This window comes from Theropithecus gelada, chromosome 7a, assembly GCF_003255815.1.
Source record: "Theropithecus gelada isolate Dixy chromosome 7a, Tgel_1.0, whole genome shotgun sequence".
NCBI lineage: Eukaryota > Metazoa > Chordata > Mammalia > Primates > Cercopithecidae > Theropithecus > Theropithecus gelada.
The window spans coordinates 28,791,915-28,814,891 of NC_037674.1; the positions used below are offsets into that span (position 1 = coordinate 28,791,915).

Here is a 22,977-nt window from a genome sequence, read left to right on the forward strand (position 1 = left end):
TTCCTTCCCTCCCTCCCTCCCTCCCTCCCTCCCTCCCTCCCTTCCATCCATCTTTCTTTCTTTTTCTTTATTTTGACAGAGTCTCACTTTGTCACCCAGGCTGGAGTGCAATGGCATGATCTCATTGCAATCTCCGCCTCCTGGGTTCAAGCAATTCTTGTGCCTCAGCCTCTGGAGTAGCTGGGATTACAGGTGTGTACCACTGCACCCAGATAAGATTTGTATTTTTAGTAGAGACAGGGTTTTGCCATTGAGACAGGCTGGTCTCAAACTCCTGGCCTCAAGTGATCCACCCTCCTCAACCTCCCAGAGTGCTGGGATTACATGCATGAGCCATCACGCCTGGCCATGGTTTGGTCTCTTTCATCACACTCATCTAAGGCTACAGAAATATCCTTTGTAGTGTCATTTGATTGTATGCATACCGGCAGAAGTTGAGAGGGGAGCTGCTTGTTGTTTTGTACAACCCTGATGGACTATGGCCTATCCTACTCTCACATACAACATTGCCAGAAGATTATCTTCTGGGACCCAGAAAAATAACGACTTCCTATTTATTATTACCCACTGTGCAGAGGAAAGCCCTGACCACTAAAGAAGTTATCAAAAACTGTGGAAGCAGTCCTTGATTTTGAGGAAACTCAAAATTCAAGTTAGCATGAAACATTTTAAAAGAGGAAACTTTTATTCAGATAACCAATTTAGCTTGTTTATGCTGAACTGCTTTATCCAATCTGAGTAGAAAGCCTGCTTAAGCACTGGAATGCCATATGGTTGGCCATAATTAAGATTCTAACCAGGCATTTTTGGTATGTATAGTAATTTCATTATTTGTAATAGTATATTAAATAACGATAATACATGTGTAGGGTGCTTGCAAAACTGGAATTATTAGTCTGAACGTATACATGAGGAAATTGAGGTTCAGAATATTATACAAAACTTCTTTCTAATCTCAAACAGCAAGTAAGAAAGTGAAGAAGCTGGGACACAGTATCAGTTCTCTGACTCCATATTCAATGCATGGGTCTGTTTGTCAAAAGATTTGCTCTGAACTGCATAGATGCAGGAAGAAAGATTAAGGATGTAGAAGGACACAAGAAATGAGGGGGAATATAAACTAAGATTGAAAGATAGTAGATGCAAAAACCTCTCTTCACCTTCCCCAAACCACTCAATGGCCTCTTCCTAGCCTGGAAATGTAACCGCTATCTGTTTCACCTGGGTCTGGAATTGTGTGTGTTTGCTTGGCGTTTTGGACATGTTGACTGATCCTACGTAACAAGAGCACTCTGAAGATGTTTTCAGAAAGGCTGCCTGAATTTGCTATAACACATACTAGTTCTAGCAAAACACCAGGAATTGAGGAAAAGCCTATTGCCCATCAGTTTCCAATATTAAGGAAGAACAAACTTATTTCTATAAGGGGGTTGGGGGACATCCTGGTTTCATTTCAACCTAGGCACAGGAGTAAACAGCTTTCTCAAGACAGTGACCCTCATCCACACAATGGCAACACTCTCAGCTTTAACCCACATGCCTTGTGTCCAGGTCTTCTGCCTTCACTCTCAGGTGCACTGAGCCTCTTTGCTCAGACAGAGCCCTCATTTGATTTGCACACACAACCGAGTTGAATGCAGTCACTTCTAGTTAGGACAATCAGAGAATATGGCTGCATTTTGAAGACGAAGAGAAAACTCTCCACATATACTCAATACTCTGGATTCTTAGATGTTTACAAAGAAAAAAGGGGACAGCCTTGTATTATTTTCTCAAAAAAAACATAGGTGATAGGACTCTAAATGAGATTTCTTCCTTTTTCTTAAGAGAACAGCTTTAGTCTGAGAAAGAGTAAAGAAGTAACATCCCAGTAAATAAAAAAACAGCAACCTACTACTACCAACATGTATGAGAGCAGACTATGACTTCTGTATTAAGGGGAATGATGAATGTTTTCACATTATGGGAACCGTTTTAAGCACAACCTTAAAATAGTGCTTTAGAGATAGGTGAAGACATAGAGAAATTTGTCTCTACACTTTAAACCTTTTCTCTCCCACAAGGATTTTTTAGTAAGAATATGTTTTTACTGGAGCTAAGAGAATGTGAAAGAAAATTTCTAGCCTTGAGTGTTGCTGCCACCTACATGGCGGGAAGACTACAAACAAAACCTAACACCTTTCAGACAGGCATCAGCTGCAGTATGCTTTCTATGAAAATGTACTTTAGAAATCTCCAAATTTGTTTATTTACTGCACTATCCTGAAGGCGAGTTAGTATTTGTTAGTTTCACCTCATTTTCTATCTCAAATTCTTGCAGACATTGGAGTAAATGGTTTTGCTTAGATTGGTGGGAATACACTGATTATTTGAAATAGAAGCTGATTCAAAGAATTCTTCCTCATTATAAAAAAATCCCAAGTGCAACTTGATCCCCATAGCTATGTCCTAGGGAAAGGACGAAGGTTCTTAATGTCACTGTACTACAGGTCCTCCCTATTTCCCACCCTAGCCGATTCTAAAATACACACACACCTCCCCACCTCAAAAAAAAAAAAAAAAGGAAAATGAAATGAAACACTGTTTCCTCAATTGATTATACAGTAACTATAAATTGATGCTAACAGGGATAACATAGACGTCACAATTCTTTTGATATTGATCAGAGGGGTTATTTCTGATAAGAAATGTACTTGACACTACAGAATTAACCAGAAACCTCTTTAAAAGTCTAAAGCAAACCTGTGATATGTCAAGAACATCATGGGCTGTCTTTTTATCTTGGAAGGCATCATCCAAGGCCACGATGCTGTTACTGAGGCTGTGTGAAAACACCTTCTCCCTAGAAAATATACATGCAAGATCGAAAACCTGATTGATGACTTTACAGATAATTGCAATTAAAATGATTGCTAAGTGAATAAATGATGAGTTTTGGAAGCATGTGCCAACTAATTATTGCTATTACACAATGTTACGAATATTGGCGTTTCCCTGGCATTTGGCACTTTGCAGATTTAGGCATAGTGTACTATGGCCTAAATATGGACTAATTATCTTTAGTGTTAAAAGCTTTGTATTCTTGAATAAAAATCATTGCTATTTTTCCAATAGCAGGATGCTGAAGACAGAAAATGACCCTAAAATTGATGTTAGGAAAATATGCTCCGTGCAATGAAAAATAGGCATTTGGAGGAACAATGTCAAAGGAAGAATAAAATATGCTCCGCTTCACGCCCACCCTGGAACTCCTCCTGGTTTTGTCCCTGCCAAGAGGGGAACCATTCACGTGGTCACTTGAGTGGCCTCCCCACACCCCTTGTGGGGCTGGAGGTGGGGGCTGTGTGAGAAGCCCTGCACATAATAGGTGCCTAATTTCCCCCAGTATACCTCTAGAAGTAAGCCATTTCAGACATCTTCATTGGTTTATGGCTTTAATTTTCACATAGTATTAAAATAACTATTTCTTACCATTTGCATCGTTATAATCATGCTTGTAATGATGCAATTGTCACAGTCCATTTACCTGCAGTGTGCTTTCTGGGGTATAGGTGAATTTATCTTAGACTTCACAGGCAGGATCCAAGAGTAGGTAGTGGCAAAGCAAAACAAAACAAACAAAAAACAGTAATCAAGAGAAATATATTTTAATACAATATTTATAAAAATTAAATTACTGCAAAAACTCCACAACATCAACATTTTACATAAAGATGGTATCTGAGAAGGTCAAGATGAAGGTGAAAAGAGTAAAGGAGTTGTACCAGGACAGGCCTCCCATGAGACACATGCTGTCTTCCAGGGGCCCCAAATTGGATGGGCGTTTCCAGCAGCATGCACTTATGGAGAGACCTGTTAATTTCCAGTTTACCTTCTCCTACCTGCTACCTGCAGGCTCCTTGTTGAGCAAATTACAATGTGAGGTGATCTGGGGACTATTGTACATGAAGCCGTGCAGCTTTATCTGAAAGATATCTACTCAAGAAAGTTTTAATTTTGCAACTCTTTTGGTTAAGCTAATTTTTTAAAATTTCAAAAAACACTAAGTATTATGCAAATGTTTACAAAGCAATGACTTTCTTAGGAAATTTAACACAAGTTTTGGCATTTTACATATAAGACAACATTTTGTGGAGAATAAAGGAGTCTATAACACTGCTTTTATATAACTGAGCAATCAAAATGTATGAATATAAAACTTAAAAAATTGAATGAGTCTATTCTGTGAAAATAAGGCTTTAAAATCAATTGGAATTAATGTAACCTGAACTTTCATTTTAAACATATGGCATAAAATTTAATTTTAAAATACTCGATTATTATAATGTGCCCTCTAAGGATGAAAGAGAAATAGTATCTTTTCTAAAGTGTTCGTTATAATAATTATAAAAGGATTCTAAAAATACAGAACACTGGAAAAAATGTATAAGAAAAGAAATAAAAATCACCAAAGCTATCATCTAAAGATAGAATATGAATATTTAACAAACCATATTCTATCATTTTTCTAATACCATCATGTTCAAAGTAGCCTTAATTTAGTTTCTAAAATAGTAACAGAATGTTTGATACCTGGTGCTACTTTTTAACCGTGTGTTTCTAGCATTATACATTTTTCCTTATATTTGAAGTGTTTAACAGTGTTCAGATTGCTTTCTAGTACCTCTGGATGAGCCCTATGAGAAAGCTCTCCAACACAGGGGAGGGAATGAGGCTCTGACAAGCACAGCAAGCACACACAGCCTGGACACACTGTCGAGGAGCCTCTGCTCTTAACCCTCCATGCTTTCCAGATACTTTTTCCTGCAATATACAATGGAGCCAATGTGAAACTCAACAGCAAGTCAAAGAATCAAGGCTTGCAATCTTGAAAATATGATATTCCTTTGGGGGATATACCATACACACACACACACACACACACACGTGTGTGTGTGTATCTATATCTATCTATCTATCTATCTATATATATTCATAAATATCACCAAGATGATTACCAAAAAAGAAACACAAGATAAAATTTTTAAATAAATTATTTATTACAATGACAGGAAGACTCTGGATACAAACACATTTGCTAATATAATCACTCATGGCTACCTAGGGCTAGATGTACAAAAGGACACCCATATCTCATCAGGTGAAAGACAATTTTGAGTTTCTGGGTGTAGTGCCAAGTGGTTATGATTACCACGTATGTGGTCCATCCAGTTAACTGTATGACAATTTGCTATTTCAAATTCTGTCATAACAGAAATTACTGAAATATGTTGAATGCCAGTCAATATAAAGAAACCATTTTTAAAGAGACTAGTGAATTTGTGTCATAAACACACTTGTATATGGATATTAGGAGAGCATTGCTTGAATATCTCTAAAACTCTATTTTTAGGAATTAAAAGTTTTCATAGTTAATGATATTGGTCTTCAGAATTCATATTGATAAAAGCAAACTTTAATTAGTCATTTAACATGAAAGTTTAAATTTCAGAGATTCTAACATGTGATGTCGAAAAATCCTAACATTTCCATTTAGTAATGTCAGGGTTGTGCCAATTCTAATTTGCTGTAGCTAGTAATATCAGAAAATATTTATCAGAGATTCAATATTGATTTCATTAGACCTGATAAATGCTAAGTATGGCAACTATTAAAACCTATTGTTATTCTTGTTTCTAAAAGGGAATAATAGGATGTAGCTATAAAAATAATGAAGCTTATTTTTCATAAACATATGATAACTTGAGCATCCAAATAGGTTTTACCAATTAAAAATGCCTCATTTGAGAGGACATACACTTATTTGATATTGCCATCATTCAAAATGCTTTTGGGAGTCCTTACAATGACCTTGACAGCTGGTATACAACATGCTAGAAAATATAATCCATTGCCTAACTTGCTGCCTTCCTTTATTTTGAAACTTGTTTGAAGTGGCTTTTGACTGTTTCTAAAGGAGGGGGAATATATTTATCAGTTTTCAAAAGATGATAATTTTCCATGATTATTCATATTAACACTATGTTAGTTTCTAAAGTTCAACTCAAATGTAATTTCAAGCAGTAAAACCAGATTTTACGAAACAAAGAATGCACACTGTAATCTACTTTAAGGGAGTCACACTCATTTGACATCTTTATTCTGGTATGTTTATTCAGGTCATCATTAATTACAAGTTCCTTAAGGGTACAGCCCATGTCATTTCAATTACATAGGTCACTTTTCTAATTTCCCTATCTCCTGTCTACTGTATCCCAGCATAAGACCTGAGGCTGGTCCCATGCTCGAAAATGTTTCTTTAACTGAAGTGACTTGAACTTCTCTATTAGATACATACATAGATAGATATAGCTATATATCATATATTTAATGCTTTATATCCCCTTTTCAATTACATAGTTCTCTTTTCTAATTTCCCCCTCTCCTGTCCCCTGCATACCACCATAGGACTTGAGGCTGCTCCTATGCTCAGAAATATGTTTCTTAGATTGAAGTGATTTGAACTTCCCTATTAGATACATAGATAGATAGATATAGCTACATATCATATATTTAATACTTTATATCCTTTTGTCTATGGATTAGGCAATATTTATATTAATAAGATACATAGATTAATAATATTTTGATGATTTTATGTAAATTGAGGAATGGTACAATATAAATCATAGTGAAAAAATCAGATCACCGAAGGCTTTAACAGAAGAGCACTTCATGTCTATTCCTATTTATGCTGTTTGATATATTTTAGTTTTAGAATTCCTGCTAGTCAAGCTTCTTTCTGGGAAAAGACCTACAAGAGTTTATACTTAATAAGGATCAATTGTGATATGCTGCAAGTTGATTCCCCTTCCCTAGTTCACATCTACATGGCCAACAAGATCAACCTTTAGCTAAAGACATTAGCCTCAATGTCATTAGAAGTCCAAATTAACTCAACAGTACAAGGTTTGTCACTCTTATACTCTGTATCACTTATTTGGACTAATTGATAACTAAATGGAACTGGTTATTTGCTGACAACATTTCATGCTTAGGGATGAGATTTACTGCAGTAATTGATCTGAATTAAAGCATATCCACTAAAACAAAATAGCCTAACCAGACAAATCAAAGTTGGTAAAATTTTAGATTAAATACCTTGAAGCAACATTAAATTTATAAGCATTGTGTACTACATTGGTCTTAACATTGTTTATTATATAATTTAGGGACTAAACGGATAAGAGAAAATTTAAAGCAGTATTGAATTTGTGTCTGTGGACTGGCATTCCCTGTTGGAAATATTAACAGAAAAAGTAAGAAGCGGGAATAGATAATGATCTAGACAATATTTTTCTAAAATTAGATGAATTTGAATATTTTCAATCAGTATGTATTGCATTTTACTCAGCATGTATTAAAATCAGTTTTAATACATGGTCGCTAAAGTATTAGCAAATCTACTACAGCCTAATAACTTGACCAATAACAACAACACTTTTATACACTAATAAACAGATTGCATCGTTTGGATTTCTTAATTTGTCCAAATTCAGCTCCTACTGATGAGATTCCATTTAAGACACCTTGCAGGGGCAGACCTTTGCTATCCATGAATGATGCCTTGGCTCACCTAGGAGAAAAGCAGATATCTTGGGTTATATGGTGAAATCCAAAAAGAGAAAAAAGAGAAAGACCAAGAGGAGGGGAGGCAGAGAGGAAATGAAGAACAGATACAGAGAGGAGGAAGGGAGAGAATGAGGAAAAAAAGAAAGAAAGGAAGAAACGTATTGCTTGTAATTTCTACATGTCTTTTCTATCCTAAAATAAGACAATATAATAAAAATTTACTTGTCTTATAAAGTAGATAAATACACTTTAATTGCACACATTATTAATAGCTTGGGTTTTTTTTTTTTTTAACTGCCAAGGAAGATGGAAGTTTTCTATAAGAAAAATTTAGTTTGAAATTGGTAAATTTCCATAAATTTCAAACAGCTTAATTGTTCTTAGGAAAATCCACAACTGCAATTTTAGGGTCAAAATTTATTAGTTGAAATACTGTTTGAGTTAGAGAATCAAAAATGTATTTATTTCTCAGACTACTTGGATGGTTGTCTTGGTAGGCTAAAAAAAGCCACTCATTTAAAATCAAATTGACTACCAAACTAATTGGAACATTGTTCCTTAATAACTATTTCAAAACACATTTATATTAATGACATGTCTATGAATAGTAACTTTCACTCCTACTGGCAAAAACTGTGGTTTAGTTAAACCAATACTGTATACTAACTGTGTGTGTGTGTGTGTGTATGTGTGTGTATTAATGTATACTTTTACATTCTTTAAAAAATATGTTGATGTTTGAATTTTGCTCTTGGGTAAATTTTAATAATGTGATATTGTTAAAAACAACTTGAAGAAAGTGCTTATATCTTCCTACTGGAATTGCTCTTAATTCTTCTAGATTTTTTTTTTTTTTTTTTTTTTTTTAGCACTAACCATAAGAAGCATGTTCTCGATGGCCATGATTGATGGGCTGCTCACACATTCCACATTTTTTCTGCTTCATGCATCATCATCAGCCATCTCCAACACTGCAGTCCTGAATCTGTCCTACTTTCTGTTACCTGATTTTTGCTGGTGATTCATGAGCCAGAATAGTAAAAGGAAAAAAAAAAAACAAAAAAACTCCACCTTGGCTTTTCACAATGTAGTATCTCCTGGAAACTCTGTAAGAAATCTAGTTTTGGTCATCAGACTCATGCAAATGTAATATTGATTGACAATGATGTATATAGATCTACATACATAACCTGCCTTATAAAAACCACAAAACTGTTCTATTAATGGCAGAATGCATACTGATTATAAACTACTTCAGAATGATGTGGAAACACATAAATGCATTTTGTTGGACTTCTAATTCTCTCTTGTCGCTATTATTTTCAGCAGAAGCTACTTTGGAGTGTGCACTGTTTCTAGTGCACTAAAAAGAAAAATTATAATTTTCCAAGCCAATATGGTGACAAAAGCTTAAGGTTTCTCATTAACCCTTTCATAAAAAATTGTGACTGTCACACTAAATTTTCTATCATCATGATTTTAAAGATGAGGAGCTAGAAATCCTTAAAAAAAAATTCTGAAGAATGAAAAACGAGCTTTAATCACTGTGAAAGAAACAGTAAGAAGTTAACCAGCAAAAGGCTCCACTGAGCTATTTTTGTGATAACGTCTTTCAGATTCAGAAGCAACCAGGCCTTAAAGAGCCAAAGAAAGAAAGCCTAATGGCCCTAAAATCTCAAAAAAGGGAACTGCAAGTTCATGATATTGTCTCAGTGCTTCTATTACTAGACATCAAAGTTATTCCCACAGGTTTCAGAAACGTATAAATGCCAGTGAAGGAGCAAGCAGACTTCACAGAGTCTGAGCCGGAAACTTCATTCTGGGATTCACCTGTGAGTCAAAACTCTTTGCTAATGAATTATTCCAAAGAAAAGACATTGCTGAGAGATACTTTTCCCTATCAGACAAGACCTCCAGGTTCACTAGCAGGGTCAAAGTAACAGGAATGCTCTGGTCTAAAGGTGCTTTGCCTACCTTAATGGACTTCAGGCACTCACCTGGGTATACAGCTTGAACCCATAAAGAGATCACAATGGCATGATGAACAAGGTGGAGTGCTCTAGAGACTAGGTGAACAACCTCTCCACAAGGCGTCTAAATTGTGACCTACATGCAGACTGCAGCCCATTTACAAATGGGTCATCCTAGTCAATTCAGCGCTGGAGAAGGAGTGATGCCAATACAAAAATAAACAATCGACATACTGAGTTCAAGCCCCATTGTATGCAGAGGTAATACACGAAGTGGTTCTTTCTATTTTATATACATTCAAACAACTTGGCTTTGTTAATGACATTTTAAGACTCTCTATCAACATCTAAATATCAACTTCACTTTTTGCAAAAACTTAGGTTTTCTGTGCTTCAAAGTCCCTTTTGCTTTCTGCATATGAAAATGCGTTTGCATCCACAATACAAAACCAGAAGAGTTAAAGTCAAGTGATGTTTACAGGATTTGCAAAGAAGAGAATTTATGTGGAATCAACAATATATAAAGCAATATACTTGAACTGTGCTTGCATGGAAAAACACTTTTTTCCATTTTCTATATGCTGTTCAAACAACTGATCTATTCCTTAAAATGATGTAATAATTACATTAGTCATTTAGCATTGCATAGATAAAACTATGTAAGTTCAATATCCATTAAAGTTAGACGATTGACCACATTCAGCTTTGTAACTGGGGGATTTTGCATGTACATAAAAATGTTAAAAGGAATTTTGAATGGGTGAGAACATTCCAGTTGAAAATGGTAAGAATGTGCATTCAGAATCAAATGCACTCTTTTCCATGCAATGACTAAAGAATACACTAACGCAACTACAAGTTTAGCTACTGAAGCACCTCTTCTGGTTTGAGGACATCTTCCCAAATCTCACCACCTAAAAATCCCAAATTTGTTTCTTCTTCTGACTGGGGTAGTTAATATTTCTTCTGACTGGGGTAGTTAATATTTTCCGGAGAAACACCACTCACATGTGGTAAATAGAGGTAACTAAACTGCTAGAGGAATGCTTATGGTTTTGGAGCCCCTACATTTTGAAAGACTTGATATTTTGAAGTTAATGTTTGGGCTTTGAAGAGTGGAAAGTCATGTTTTTATAGTCCAAGAACGTCCTTCTCTGCCACCAAATTCACACAAGAAACATAAAACTTATTTTCCTCCATGTTCAATTTTAAGAATTTCACCCATCGAATACTCATGCTTCAAGGAAACACACTCTCATCAAAATCTTTCTTACTAAACAAGCACCTCTGTCAGAAGTGTCTTAATTTCTTATCACAGAATTTTATCCACACAAGGAGCAATAAATAATTCATGTCACTGCCTCTTTGTTGTGTGTCCCTGAACTGCACAGAGCTGGAAGGCTGACAGCTGTGTCAGGACAAGCACCAAAGATCTGACATGACAAGTGACTAACAAGTTTCTTTCAGTTCATAGTGAAAGAAGACAATGGCCCAAAGTGCAGAAAGAAATCCTAAAACAAAATAAAACTGTTTCTTTCTTTTTAGCTAAGTGTTTGCTATGAGCTTATTTCCAACCCACAAGCCCTGGTCATTTTATAGGACTGCCCAGCCCCCTTTATTCCTCACACTGGCTTGGCCATTTACTCCTGGCCACGGATCAATATGAGCAATTCTTGGAGAAATACGATGTCTCCATGACAACCAAGCCACAAATTCTCAGTGGAAGGCAGTGAGACCAGTAGTGAACTCTCCAGAGGTTTCTAGGCCTATAAGGCAAGATGTCTTAAAATGCAGGAATGGACAGAGGAAAAAGCCAGAGTAATTCATTCTTTATTACCAGTATAATGATGTCCGATGTATAGAACAGTACTCACTTTTTGAGTTAAGATTTTTTATCAGCACCTATATTTTCTAATTAATCTTTTTTCTTGATAAATGCTTTTGTGTGTATCAATCAGATAGAGAATGTTATATTTGAATCTCACTCCCATTCCATTCATATTAAGCAATGACAGAAATTTATTCTACTTTTGAAATGATATAAAGCTGATCTATTCTTATCAAAAACAATGGACAGTTAGGTAAAAACTTGACTCATAGATTTACCTGCCTGACAAAATGAGTAATGGAAAACTGTGTATTAAGACATTTTTAAAACCTAATGAAAATTTGGCAAAATTAGTCAAAACTAAAAGTAATGGATAAATAATTTTTATTATAGAAATTTAACACTACCATTTACCCTCTCCCTTTTAGAATGAGACTCATCTACATTTTTCTTTTAGCTGTTATGGCAGGGGGTGGGGTTAACTTGCTCATTAAACATTTCTATCATTACTAAAGATGCCATTTCTCAGTTCCATGGGATCTGAACGTAGAAGTGTGATTGAGAACAGGCACACGGCAGCAGTCCATCTTCGGAGGAATCTTGGTGGAGTGAAGAGGACTGATACACAATGCCATCGCCACTGTGCCTATTGGGGTTCCGAGATGACTTAGGGGACCTGACATAGATTGCAGGCTGCACCTTTCAGTGAAAATTAAATCTCAGTAGCTCTCCTTGGGGAAGAATCAGGGGACTGTTTGCAGCTGCCCCCTGTCAACGAAGGCTACAAGATTTGGAAATCTCTTAACTAAGCTGACAGGCCACAGAGAGGATGAATCAAAAATATGATACATGGATCAGCACACAAAGATGTGAGAGGGTAGAGGGTACACAGGAGCCAGATAAAACAGGAACCACAAATATTAAGTGGAGGAGATATTTAACTCTTTCATTCATGATCATAAGGTACCTTCTAGCACCTTATAACTTTATAATTATCCAGGAATGTTCACTCAACTTTTACAAGATTTTTTGCTTCTAATTCATTAGTTGTTAAGGCTAGGCATGCTTCAAAACGAAACAAAAATAGACACAGAAATCTATGTATAAGTGTTTCTAGCTGTAACCTTCTAGTACATTTCTCTCATTTCTATAAAGGATATATACAAATATGTAACTTTGACAAAGAATAGCTTTTATTGCATGAGAGAAGGGTTACTATTTTCTAGACTTTATTTTCCCCTAAACATTTGACAGTATTCATTACCATTATGCTAAAATCCTCTCATCCCAGTTACAGTCCTGTTTGTTTCTAGGAAGGTAAATTGAACTGTAATTATGACAATTTCTCTTTTCACCCCCGTCTGTCCACTTCCTCTCCCCTCTTGTTAGATCCCATTATTTGAAATATTGAAAATGTTGCCATTTCTCTAGTTTCCAATCTCTGGCTCTATTAACCATTTAGCCTAAAATTGATGATAATGAACTAATAGTGTCAGCTTCCCTTCTCAGTCATAAAGCCTTTGTACTTCCTCTAACTGAATTCTTGATGAAAGAGGAAAAGATAACAGCTCCACACTGTGACCCCTGGAGGTGACCATTAATTTGACAGTGCAGCTGCTAAGAGAAAACAGCATTACAATGTCCTCTCCCCTCACCCCCTTCCAAGGACCCCAAAGCTGTGTCAAATTTATCATTTTATACTTGACTATTTTTAAATGGCTTTCACCTGGACTCTCAGACTCTTCCAAGACACATCTGTCAGGCATGTCCTCCACGTCTTGGAAGTTTGCCGAGTTTGAGTTGCTGTCATGCTTGACCGGACTGACTGGAGCTATTAAAAGAGAGAGAGAGAGAGAGAGACAGAGAGAGAGAGAGAGAGAAGAGGGAGGATGAAAAAGTAGTAGCAAATACCATTAAAACATTTCCTTCCAGTTCCACAGATATTTCCAGGGACACACTATGTAAACACAAATAATAAATTGAAATAAAATGTATCCTCTAAGTATTTATTGGCAGACATGTAATTAGTTGAAAAATCTATAGATGTGACTTTATCTTAGAAGAAAAATAAGTTCACGGCATCAGCTTAAAAGCTACAAAGTAACAAAGTGATCTCTTCGAAGTAGAAATCGTATTTTTAATGCATAAATCTAAAACAATATAGTCAATTAACAGCAATAGAACACAGAGAGAAGAACATCAGGCTAGTCAATTAGGAAGACCAGCTCTGTACTGGTGGCAATGGTTCCTCTCATTGCACAAATCACAGCTAATGAACATTTTGTGCGCATTTCGGCTCTCTTTCATTAAATTAAAAACCATGGTACCAAACACCAGAAAAACTAGTAGTATAAAAAGTAAATTTTAAAATGTAGCATGAATATACACTGAATATTGTAATAAGAAGGGCTGTTGTTTCAAATGGTAGGTCTCCAGACAACCAAACTATCGTGAGATATTGTAGGATTATGACCAGAAACAGAAGCTAGTACAGAAGTCTAAAATTTCCTATAAACCCATGGTATCCACTGATTCTGTTTGAGAAACAGACTCAAGTTTCCACATTTTTCCACAAGTTGTAATACTTGCTCTATGTCGTCTCCAGGAAGTAACATATTTCCATATTACATTTGTTCTAGAAAATAATTGTCAGAAAAAGTGGGCCTTGTCTTCATGAAGAAGCTCAGTGAAAAAACAAAGCAAAACAAGCCTGCAATAGCATAAATTAGGTCACAATTAAGCCAAACGTTCTAAATATATAGATACTGTTGAGTACAATGGAATTTTATTTATTGTAAGTTGCTGCAGTAAACACCACCACTGATTTGATAACACATGCAACATATTTATAAGCCATAAATGCAATAAACAAAATATATATTTACAATCATACATAAGATGTTTGTTGGCACAGGGGAGTGGGCCTGGACACTTTCTAAACTTCTGTTAGGAGACAAGAAAGCAAGGCAGAGGCTGAGACTGTGCTCCTTCACACATTTGGTACATGACACAACAGTGTTCCACCCAAGGTCCAGGCAGCATTAGTAGTGTTCAGACCTGGCACACTCCTCCACTTGTTTTAATGGAGTATGCATAGCACTGATGTTTGTAACCTGAAGACCACATAGACAAACTGTACAGAAGACTAGTAACACGATTCTGGTTTAAATTCTCCCTCTAGATTGTGTCACCAACTCTCTCCGTACACAGATATGACTTCTCTGTTCTATCAAAATCCCAGCGTAGTTAGAATTCACTACTTCTTTAAAACCTTTTTTGGGGAACAAAATGTACGAAAAGCACGAAATTGCTATTTTCAATAATAAATCTGATCTTTTCATTTTAATTCATACATTTCTGTGGACTTCATATGCAACAGTGTCTAAGCCATAGAAGGTGTTCTTGAAGGATCTGTGAAATGAATGAATGAATGAACACATGAATGATGCAGAGGTACCATGCTAAATGTCCTCCTAATCCAAGAGGATATGTGCTTTCAATTATCTTTTCAATGAGTCTGTTCAATTTCTTGTTAGGCCAAATTGAGACCAAGGATGCATGTTTGCAAAATGGTGATGTGGGTTAGTTTGTGACACTGAAGGAGAGGATGTGTGGCCTATGTAATTATTGATGTAGCTGAGTTTAATTTTCTTCAGTTTAGGTCATACTTACAGATTATTTTTGAATCCATAGATTTTTTGTGAAATGTTTAAGTCGTATAGTTAAATGTATCAGTTTCATTCAGAATACCATTATGTTGGTCAAGATTTCCTGGCCTACTTTAATGATTTTTATCTCTGTATATCTTACTTGATAATTTTCTGAAATATTTACATTGGTATTTGTAAAAGGAAATAAATCATATAGCTAAATCTATTACTAAAAGCCAATGAGGTAGCACCTCTATTGATTTGGGCAAATGCATTGCACTTGCCATCCAACACACTATTCTTTCATAATTTAAAACATTCTTCCATTCATTCATTTATTCATTCCTTCAAAAAATATTTATCAAGCACCAAATAAATATTCAGAAGATACTGTTTTAAATCAGGGACCTCACAGAGGAAGAGGACATGGTATTAGACAAAGTATATGTCTGCAACCATTCTTTGTGGCAATAAAGTGGTCCAAGAATGAACTGACATCCCAAACCTCTCAAAAACGCCAGAAAGTTAGGTGTAGTTTTAGCTGCATGATCTTCATTAAACTCACACTAGTAGGTACCAGGCTACTACTTTGCTTCCACCTCTGATTTTGGAGGGTCTGGCTTGTGTGGGGGAGGGGAAATAAAGAAGGTTATTCTTCAGATATTGTACTTGGTTACAGATTAGTTTCCAAATTTGAAATGATACAAGCTTTGTCATTTTTACTGGGTAGTTCCTAGGGCAACCAATTAAATTTACTGTAGAAGAAAGAGCTACATTCTGCCAGTTGGGAATAGCAGGCATTGGAGAGGTTAATTACTGCCATTCTACATTTTCTTTGTTTGTTTGTTTCTTTCTTTGATAGGCTAATCCTTGCAATTGTTCTTTTGGGTGTCTCCTGTGATGTTTCATCATTGAACTCTGACATGATATGTGACCAAGGCTTCTCTAATGAATCACTTCAACAATGATGAATCAACAAATATTGATCTAGTGTTTATTATGGGTAGAGCTCTGTGTTGGACTGTGAGGGGTAAAGACATGAAGGCACTTTTAATGTGCCCTCATACAACTTGTGCTCTAGTTGAAGTATGATGAAAAGTAACTAGTAGGAGCACTGGAGACAACATTCTAGGAGGGACATGGTTTTTAGTAGTGCAGAGGCGAATTCTTCTACAACAGAGTAGTCTCAAGGTAAAATTTGAATTAGACCTCCTTGAGTAGGAATGTGGAAAACCCAAAGGGAGCTCATTCAAGGCAAAAGAAAAGGGTGTGAACCTAGGCATGACCAAAGATACACATTAGCCTAGTGCCACGGATATATTCGTTAAAGCTGCTGCCTACTTTGGTATGCATTTTTAATGAATTCTCTTTACATGTCTCTTTGAGCTTTTTCTAAATTGCTGTTGTTAGCTAATTCTTCTCACCTGTGAAAGTTAGCTATAGACAGGTTTTTCCTTGCTTTAGATAGTCAATAATTTGATCTTTACTGATGGTCGGCCCATTTATCACAGTAAGTTGTCCTTTTACTATACATATTGACTTTTATTTATCAATACCAAAGTCCATTTGTAGCTCATCACTAAAGTTCTTAGATATTTTCAGTAGTTTTTGAAGGTGCATTTCAGAGCCTGGCAGGGAGATACTTTTGACATCAATATAATGCAAATGGTTGCTACACTCATCTTTAGTTTAAAATCAACTGTTATTTCCTTTGTAATGGATTCTGAAATAGTCCAGATTTGGAGGTAAGGGGCAAAAAAGACAAACTCTTCTTGACAGTTCTGCCACTGAAAGATGTAAGGCTATTCCATTTACTCATCACATGCCTCAAAATATTGATGACTGAAGGGCCAGTGTTCTAAATATCTTTGCAATATCTTTGGTAGCTAGATAAGAGAGGAATCTATGAACTTTGTATGGATGTGTTTCACTATGGTGCATTTAACTATTAGTGTAATTCTTCTAGATCCTAAAGAAATGAATTGTTCGACCAAAGACAACATGAAATCAATAGTTTTTAAATCACATTCGAGAACACTGTAAGAGGAAATTCAGGAGATAGTATGAGGAAGACTCTATAGCAGGATTTGTTGTTAAAATTTAAAAAGTGGTAGCAGGGCCATCAGTGGTAATACTCCTCCACCTGCTCTGTTCTCTATTTTTGGTTTCAGTTAACCTCTTAAAAACTCCCTTCTCCCCTTTTCTCATTACTTGCAGAAAGATGGTATTAGCTGTTGAAGGGGGCTAGGCCTGGGCAGCAAACAACTCCCCCCAAAAACATCTCCACGTCCCCAGCAAAAGAGTGGCCACTAGAAAAAAGTTTCCACCCACATCCACAAACAGTGGCTGGATCTTCCAAGCTAGGCGACTGCTGTTGGACAGACGGAGCCCATTAAAAAAATCCTATAATTCACAGTATGAATAAAATCTACAGTCCTAAATAACATTTTCAATACAATGACTTATGAATGATTTAAAAATAGATCTCATTCATCATCTGTATCGTGGCTTTTTGGACTTAATGAGGATATATATAGGAAAATCATTAATAAAAAGAGCAGTTTGAAATGTTGGGCAACTTAATAGAATAAACCACTGTAGTTACCAGACAAAATCCAAACAAAAATCTTAATTACACACTAATCAGGAGCACAAAAATAATGTACAGGATGCAGAGGTCAGGAAACGCTAAAAGATAGCTCAGGCCTGTGAAATAAGCAGTGAAAACTCTAAGACCTGAGTTCAACACTACTAGCTCAATATGGTAGCCAAGAGTTGAATACCATCCTGCTTTATACTTCAAATCTCTCTCCAATTTTAAAGAGTCATTATAAAATAAACTAAAATATAGCATTCTAGAAGTATGAAAGTGAGAAAGCTGCACACAGTTCAGGTAGAAGAAAATATTAATGCAAAACTGGCAGATCTCAAAAGACTGCAAGGTATTTTAAACCAGAGGGAGGCATAATCTGTGAAAAAACATTCAGGGGTAACACCAAATTTGTAAACAAAGACAAAGTCATTTGAACAGACTCCAAATTCAGTTTATAAGTGGAATCTCTCTGGACAGATGTCTTATCCGGAAAACGTGTCTGGCTAAAGAGCTATGTACATATCACCCTTATTTTAAGAGTATCTAGCCGGGCGCGGTGGCTCAAGCCTGTAATCCCAGCACTTTGGGAGGCCGAGACGGGTGGATCATGAGGTCAGGAGATCGAGACTATCTTGGCTAACGTGGTGAAACTCCATATCTACTAAAAAATACAAAAAAATATTCATTTAAATACACACAGAGAGGATTAAATTATTGACTATTTAGGCTTAGGCGAAAAATCTGTCTATAGCTAACTTCCACAGGTGAGAAATATGGCTAGACCACCCAGCCAAGTTCAGGGAAGACAAATGAGAAAGAGGTATAAATTGCTTACTAAATCTTTTAAAACATGGTTGTATGCCTCTCAAATACAAATATTGTTCTGTTATTCAGGATTTTGAGCAAAGGGCTGCCTCAGTAAGGCTGATAAGCAATACTGCACTTCTAGCCTAATGCAAGGCACAAGGTAGGTACTCAAGAGTATTTATCAAATGACTGGGTGAAACTGCTAACAAGGATTCCTAAGAAGTAAAACAAATAAAAACTTTTTAAAAATCAATGATTAATTTCACTTGCAGTTTTAAGGGAAAAATCTTGAGGTCTAGCTAGGGTTTACAACTCAAGCTTAATCATACATGTCCAAAAACCTCTTATTAATGCCAACAGGAAGTCTGCACAAAGAAGGAAACCCCGTCTGACTTATTTTTGGATGGAAAATAATATTCCACACTGGTCAGCCTCCATATATATTTATTTATTTAAAAAAGAATATTAAAAATTTTTCATTGAAGAGATGAACTTATGAGTTCCCAGGGAGGGAATGTGTTGTATTGTTAAAAAAAAAAAAAAAAAAAAAAAAAAAATTCTTAAACCAGAAGATCTGGGTTTCAATCTTACCTCTGCTCCTAACAGTGCAATCTTGGGCATGTCATTTCACTCAAGTTCTTTCCTTTATAAAATGTGGGAGTTGAAGTACACAGCCTCTTTGATACCTTCCAGCTTTGAGACTCAAATATTCTGCCAACTAAGAATCCAAGACCAACCAACTACTGAGTATACAATTGAACAGGATACCAAGAGGGTAAATAGCCACTACACTAGTGTGGGAACTAATGAGGACTTCTGAGGCCCTTTCTGAATTAAGGAAGATTGGCATTTTCCTAAAAGAGAAAGTGTTCCTTCTTGGTTTCAGTTTCCCAGCGATAAGGAGGTTCTCAATGATTGTTTGTTGAACAAATGGACAAGGTTATGAAGCAGTGTGGTGTTCCTGTGGACTCATACTCTCCTCAATCCAAAGGGAGAATCAGTATACTCCCAACTCTTTCTATTCCTTTTATATGTAAGGATGGGGTCCATGAAGTCATTTTGTCTTAGTCAAGCCAGGCATGAAAGCCAACTCAAATAAAATTATCTAAACTCTCAGAATCTGAAAGAGACTATAAGGATATAGGACGGAGGGAGTATTACAAAGAGAAAATGTGTAGGTTGGGAAGCAGAAAAGAAGAGTAACAGGGAATGGTACAACTGCATTCCTTCCTCCTGATACATTTCCTCACTCCCAACCAGGGTAATTTTAAGAGTTCCCATTGGGAGGTTTGCCTAGATTCCTTTATGTTCTTCTTCGGAAGACCATTTTTTGTGGCAAGCAGTGTTCCAAGGAGAGAGCTGGTGAGTAGATGAGCAGATACTTAAAGAAAATTTCAATAATTTCCATGACTTTGGTCTGTGAATATTACTGAGTAAATATCTTCTTTACCAAATTGTAGATAAATATAAAAAATAAGAAGTAATGTTTCTTTTTTTATATATTTATCTACAATTTAGTAAAGAAGAGAATTTCTAGATACAAGAAGTTAATTGGTCAAATCAGTAAGCTCAATTCCAGTTTTTGATACTATAGAGATAATGAAGAAAAAGAGATTCAGAAATATCTGAAAGGATCTGTTCATCACTAAAAGAAGTATGGTGGTGAATGATGGCTAAGAATGTATAGAAATTAATTTGCACTCTTTATGCAATTTAGGTTCTGCAAAGTCATTTGTTTTCTATGGTAAATACAGAAATGTATTAATTTTACTTACCGTTCACAAGTCCAAGAAAATACTAAGTTGAAAGCAGGAATATATTCAAAGAAGAAAACAAATAGATACCCACATATTCATAAATTGAAGAACAGTCAGTAAAGGGAAAACTCTGGGAAGAATTTATAGTAAACTTCCCAGCTTGTACTTGAAAATTTAGAAGGAGGCCAGGAAAACAAAAGACCCTTCAATCAGAAGAGCATCATGCTAACATTTGAGACTAGAGATAAACATGATTTATATATGAACTTAAGAATTCACATCACAGGGCAATTTAAACCAAGGAAAAGCACCAAAAAACACTCCCCTCTTCAATCAGTAGGAGAGAAAACTGTTAAATGGCACTAGCACTGGAATTCGTAAGAGCAGCAACCTTTCCGCACACTGAACCTAAGACAACACCATCAGTGTGGGGAGAATGGTTGGCAGGCAGTCTCAAATTCCCAGCTGATAGTCGTCTCTATCTCAAGGGAAAGCGTTTGTCTCAGATGGTTAGTCAAGTGTCAGAGCTCTTTCATCTCCTGGATAGGAAATGGAAAATAAGAAAATCACATTATCTAGACTATGGCTCCGTTTTTTAGTTCTTTGTCAACATTAAGAAGGATGCAAGGAAGAACATGTCTGAGTTACCATATTTCGTATCATTAGGCTGAGTTACTCTGAATGTGACTATTTTTATTTGAATGACATCAAAGTGGTATGTTAGTGTACTTGAAAACATATTGAGATTGAATGAAAGATATGCTTGGATGTTGATAAGTATTTTACCACAATATGATAATATAATCAGTAGTGAGCATCACTTTCTCACACCCCACACCCCCCCATATGCATTTACACAAGACATGGAAAGCATAGGTGGTCTGTTGGCATCAGCTGGTTCTTACAGTCACACATCTCAATGTAGCCACTCATTTAAAAGTATTAGTTTTATTGAGAGATAAATAACAGAAAGATGCCTTCTCAAATCCTCAGGCTGTCTCACTGCATAACACTCAGTATTTGGACTAATATCTCCAAGAGATGGTTGCTGAAAATATGAAAGTGACTTTGATAAGCAGTAGAGTCTCATTTGATATTATACAAACTAGTGACATCTATAAATAAAGGATAGGAGAAACATACCTAAAGAAAGTCAAGTTTTAAAGAGCAAACATGCATGTGTATAAAGGGAAACTAGTAAATATAATCAAATGATACTTCTAGAAAGCTAGGTTCCATACAAAAACATGTTATCATATTGGAGAGCTAAGAAATAGGAAACAAAGGGTAGGAGATGAATAGATATTTCTAGATAATACAGTTTCCTAGATTAGTGTAAAATCTCTCTCTTAATATAGTTTTACACATTGTTTGGAAGAATGCATGGTAAATCTCCAGGAGACTGAGGGTTCCTGAGTTGTGAAATGTTAGACTAATTAGATTAGTTATAGAAAAAAATTGTAAGGCAGAATGAATGAGAATAAATGTTGCACATACATTGCAGTAAAGTTTGGAAAACATTTAGAGGAAACATAACCCAAAGTATATGTGATACACTAATCATTAGAGAAATGCAAATTAAAACTACAATGAGTGATCATCTCACTCTAGTCAAAATGGCTTTTAGACAAAAGACAGGCAATAATGAATGCTGTCAAGGATGTGGAGAAAGGAGAACCCTCATACACTGTTGGTGGGAGTGTAAATTAGTAGAGCTACCATGGAGAACAGTATGGAGGTTTCTCAAAAACTAAAAATAGAACTACCATATAATCCAGCAGTCCCACTGTGGGGTACATGTCCAAAACAAAGGAAATCAGTATGTCAAAGGGATATCTGTACTCCCATGTTTACTGTAGCACTATTCACTAAAGTCAAGATGTAGAATCAACCCAACTGTTCATCAGTGGATGAATAGATAAAGAAAATCTGGTACTATACAAAATGGAATATTATTCAGTCATAAAATAATGAACTTCTATCATTTGCAACCATATGAAGGAACTGGAGGGACATTATATTAACTGAAATAAGTCAGGTACAGAAAAACAAATATTGCATGTTCTCACTAATATATGAGAGCTAAGAAAATATTGAACTCATAGAGCTAGACAGTAGAATGATGGTAACTAAAAGAAGGTTAGTGAGAAGTGGGGGATAAGAAGGGATGGTTAATGAGTACAAAAATACAGTAAGATAGAAGGAATAAGATCTAGTGTTTGGTAGACTATAGTTAACAATAACTATTGTACCTTTCAAAATAACAAAAAGAGTGGAATTGGAATGTTCCTAACACAAAGAGATAATAAGTGCTTGAAGTGATGGAAACCCAATTACCCTGATTTCATCATTATACATGTATACTTATGTGAAAATATCACATGTAACCCAAAAATATGTATAAGTGGTATGTATTTGTAATAACTACAAATAAAAAATTCAAAATAACCCTAAGTATATGTAATAAGAACATGGCACTGAGCTATCATTTGTTATGACTCAAGGACATTGTGTCAATGTAAAAATGTAGGCAAATGCCTAACAGAAGGGTGGTGCTTTAGGAAGGAGGACGAGCAACACAATCAACCAACCACAAGAAAACCAAGTAAGCCCATGAGGACTCCACACTTGGAACACTGTGTGTGTCTCCAGTTACCATTGCCCATGCAGAAGACAATGGAATTTAAGAGGCCATCCAAAGGTCTGGGAGGAAGTAATGGGGAGGAGAGTTTATTTATATAAAAATATCTCTAGAAGAGAT

General features: G+C 35.8%; 1 protein-coding gene across 1 annotated transcript in view; it reads right to left on the minus strand.

Moving 5' to 3' along the window:
* Positions 1–3,631: 3,631 nt before the first annotated feature.
* The window catches only part of WDR72 (WD repeat domain 72), a 208,976-nt gene continuing 189,630 nt past the window's right edge, over positions 3,632–22,977 (minus strand). Inside the window, exons 18-19 of the mRNA XM_025390239.1 lie at positions 13,136–13,240; positions 3,632–7,615 (exon numbers count right to left, since the gene is read on the minus strand). Coding sequence (XP_025246024.1) covers positions 7,560–7,615; positions 13,136–13,240 — 161 coding nt within the window. The 3' untranslated portion in view covers positions 3,632–7,559. The remainder of the gene's footprint in view (positions 7,616–13,135; positions 13,241–22,977) is intronic.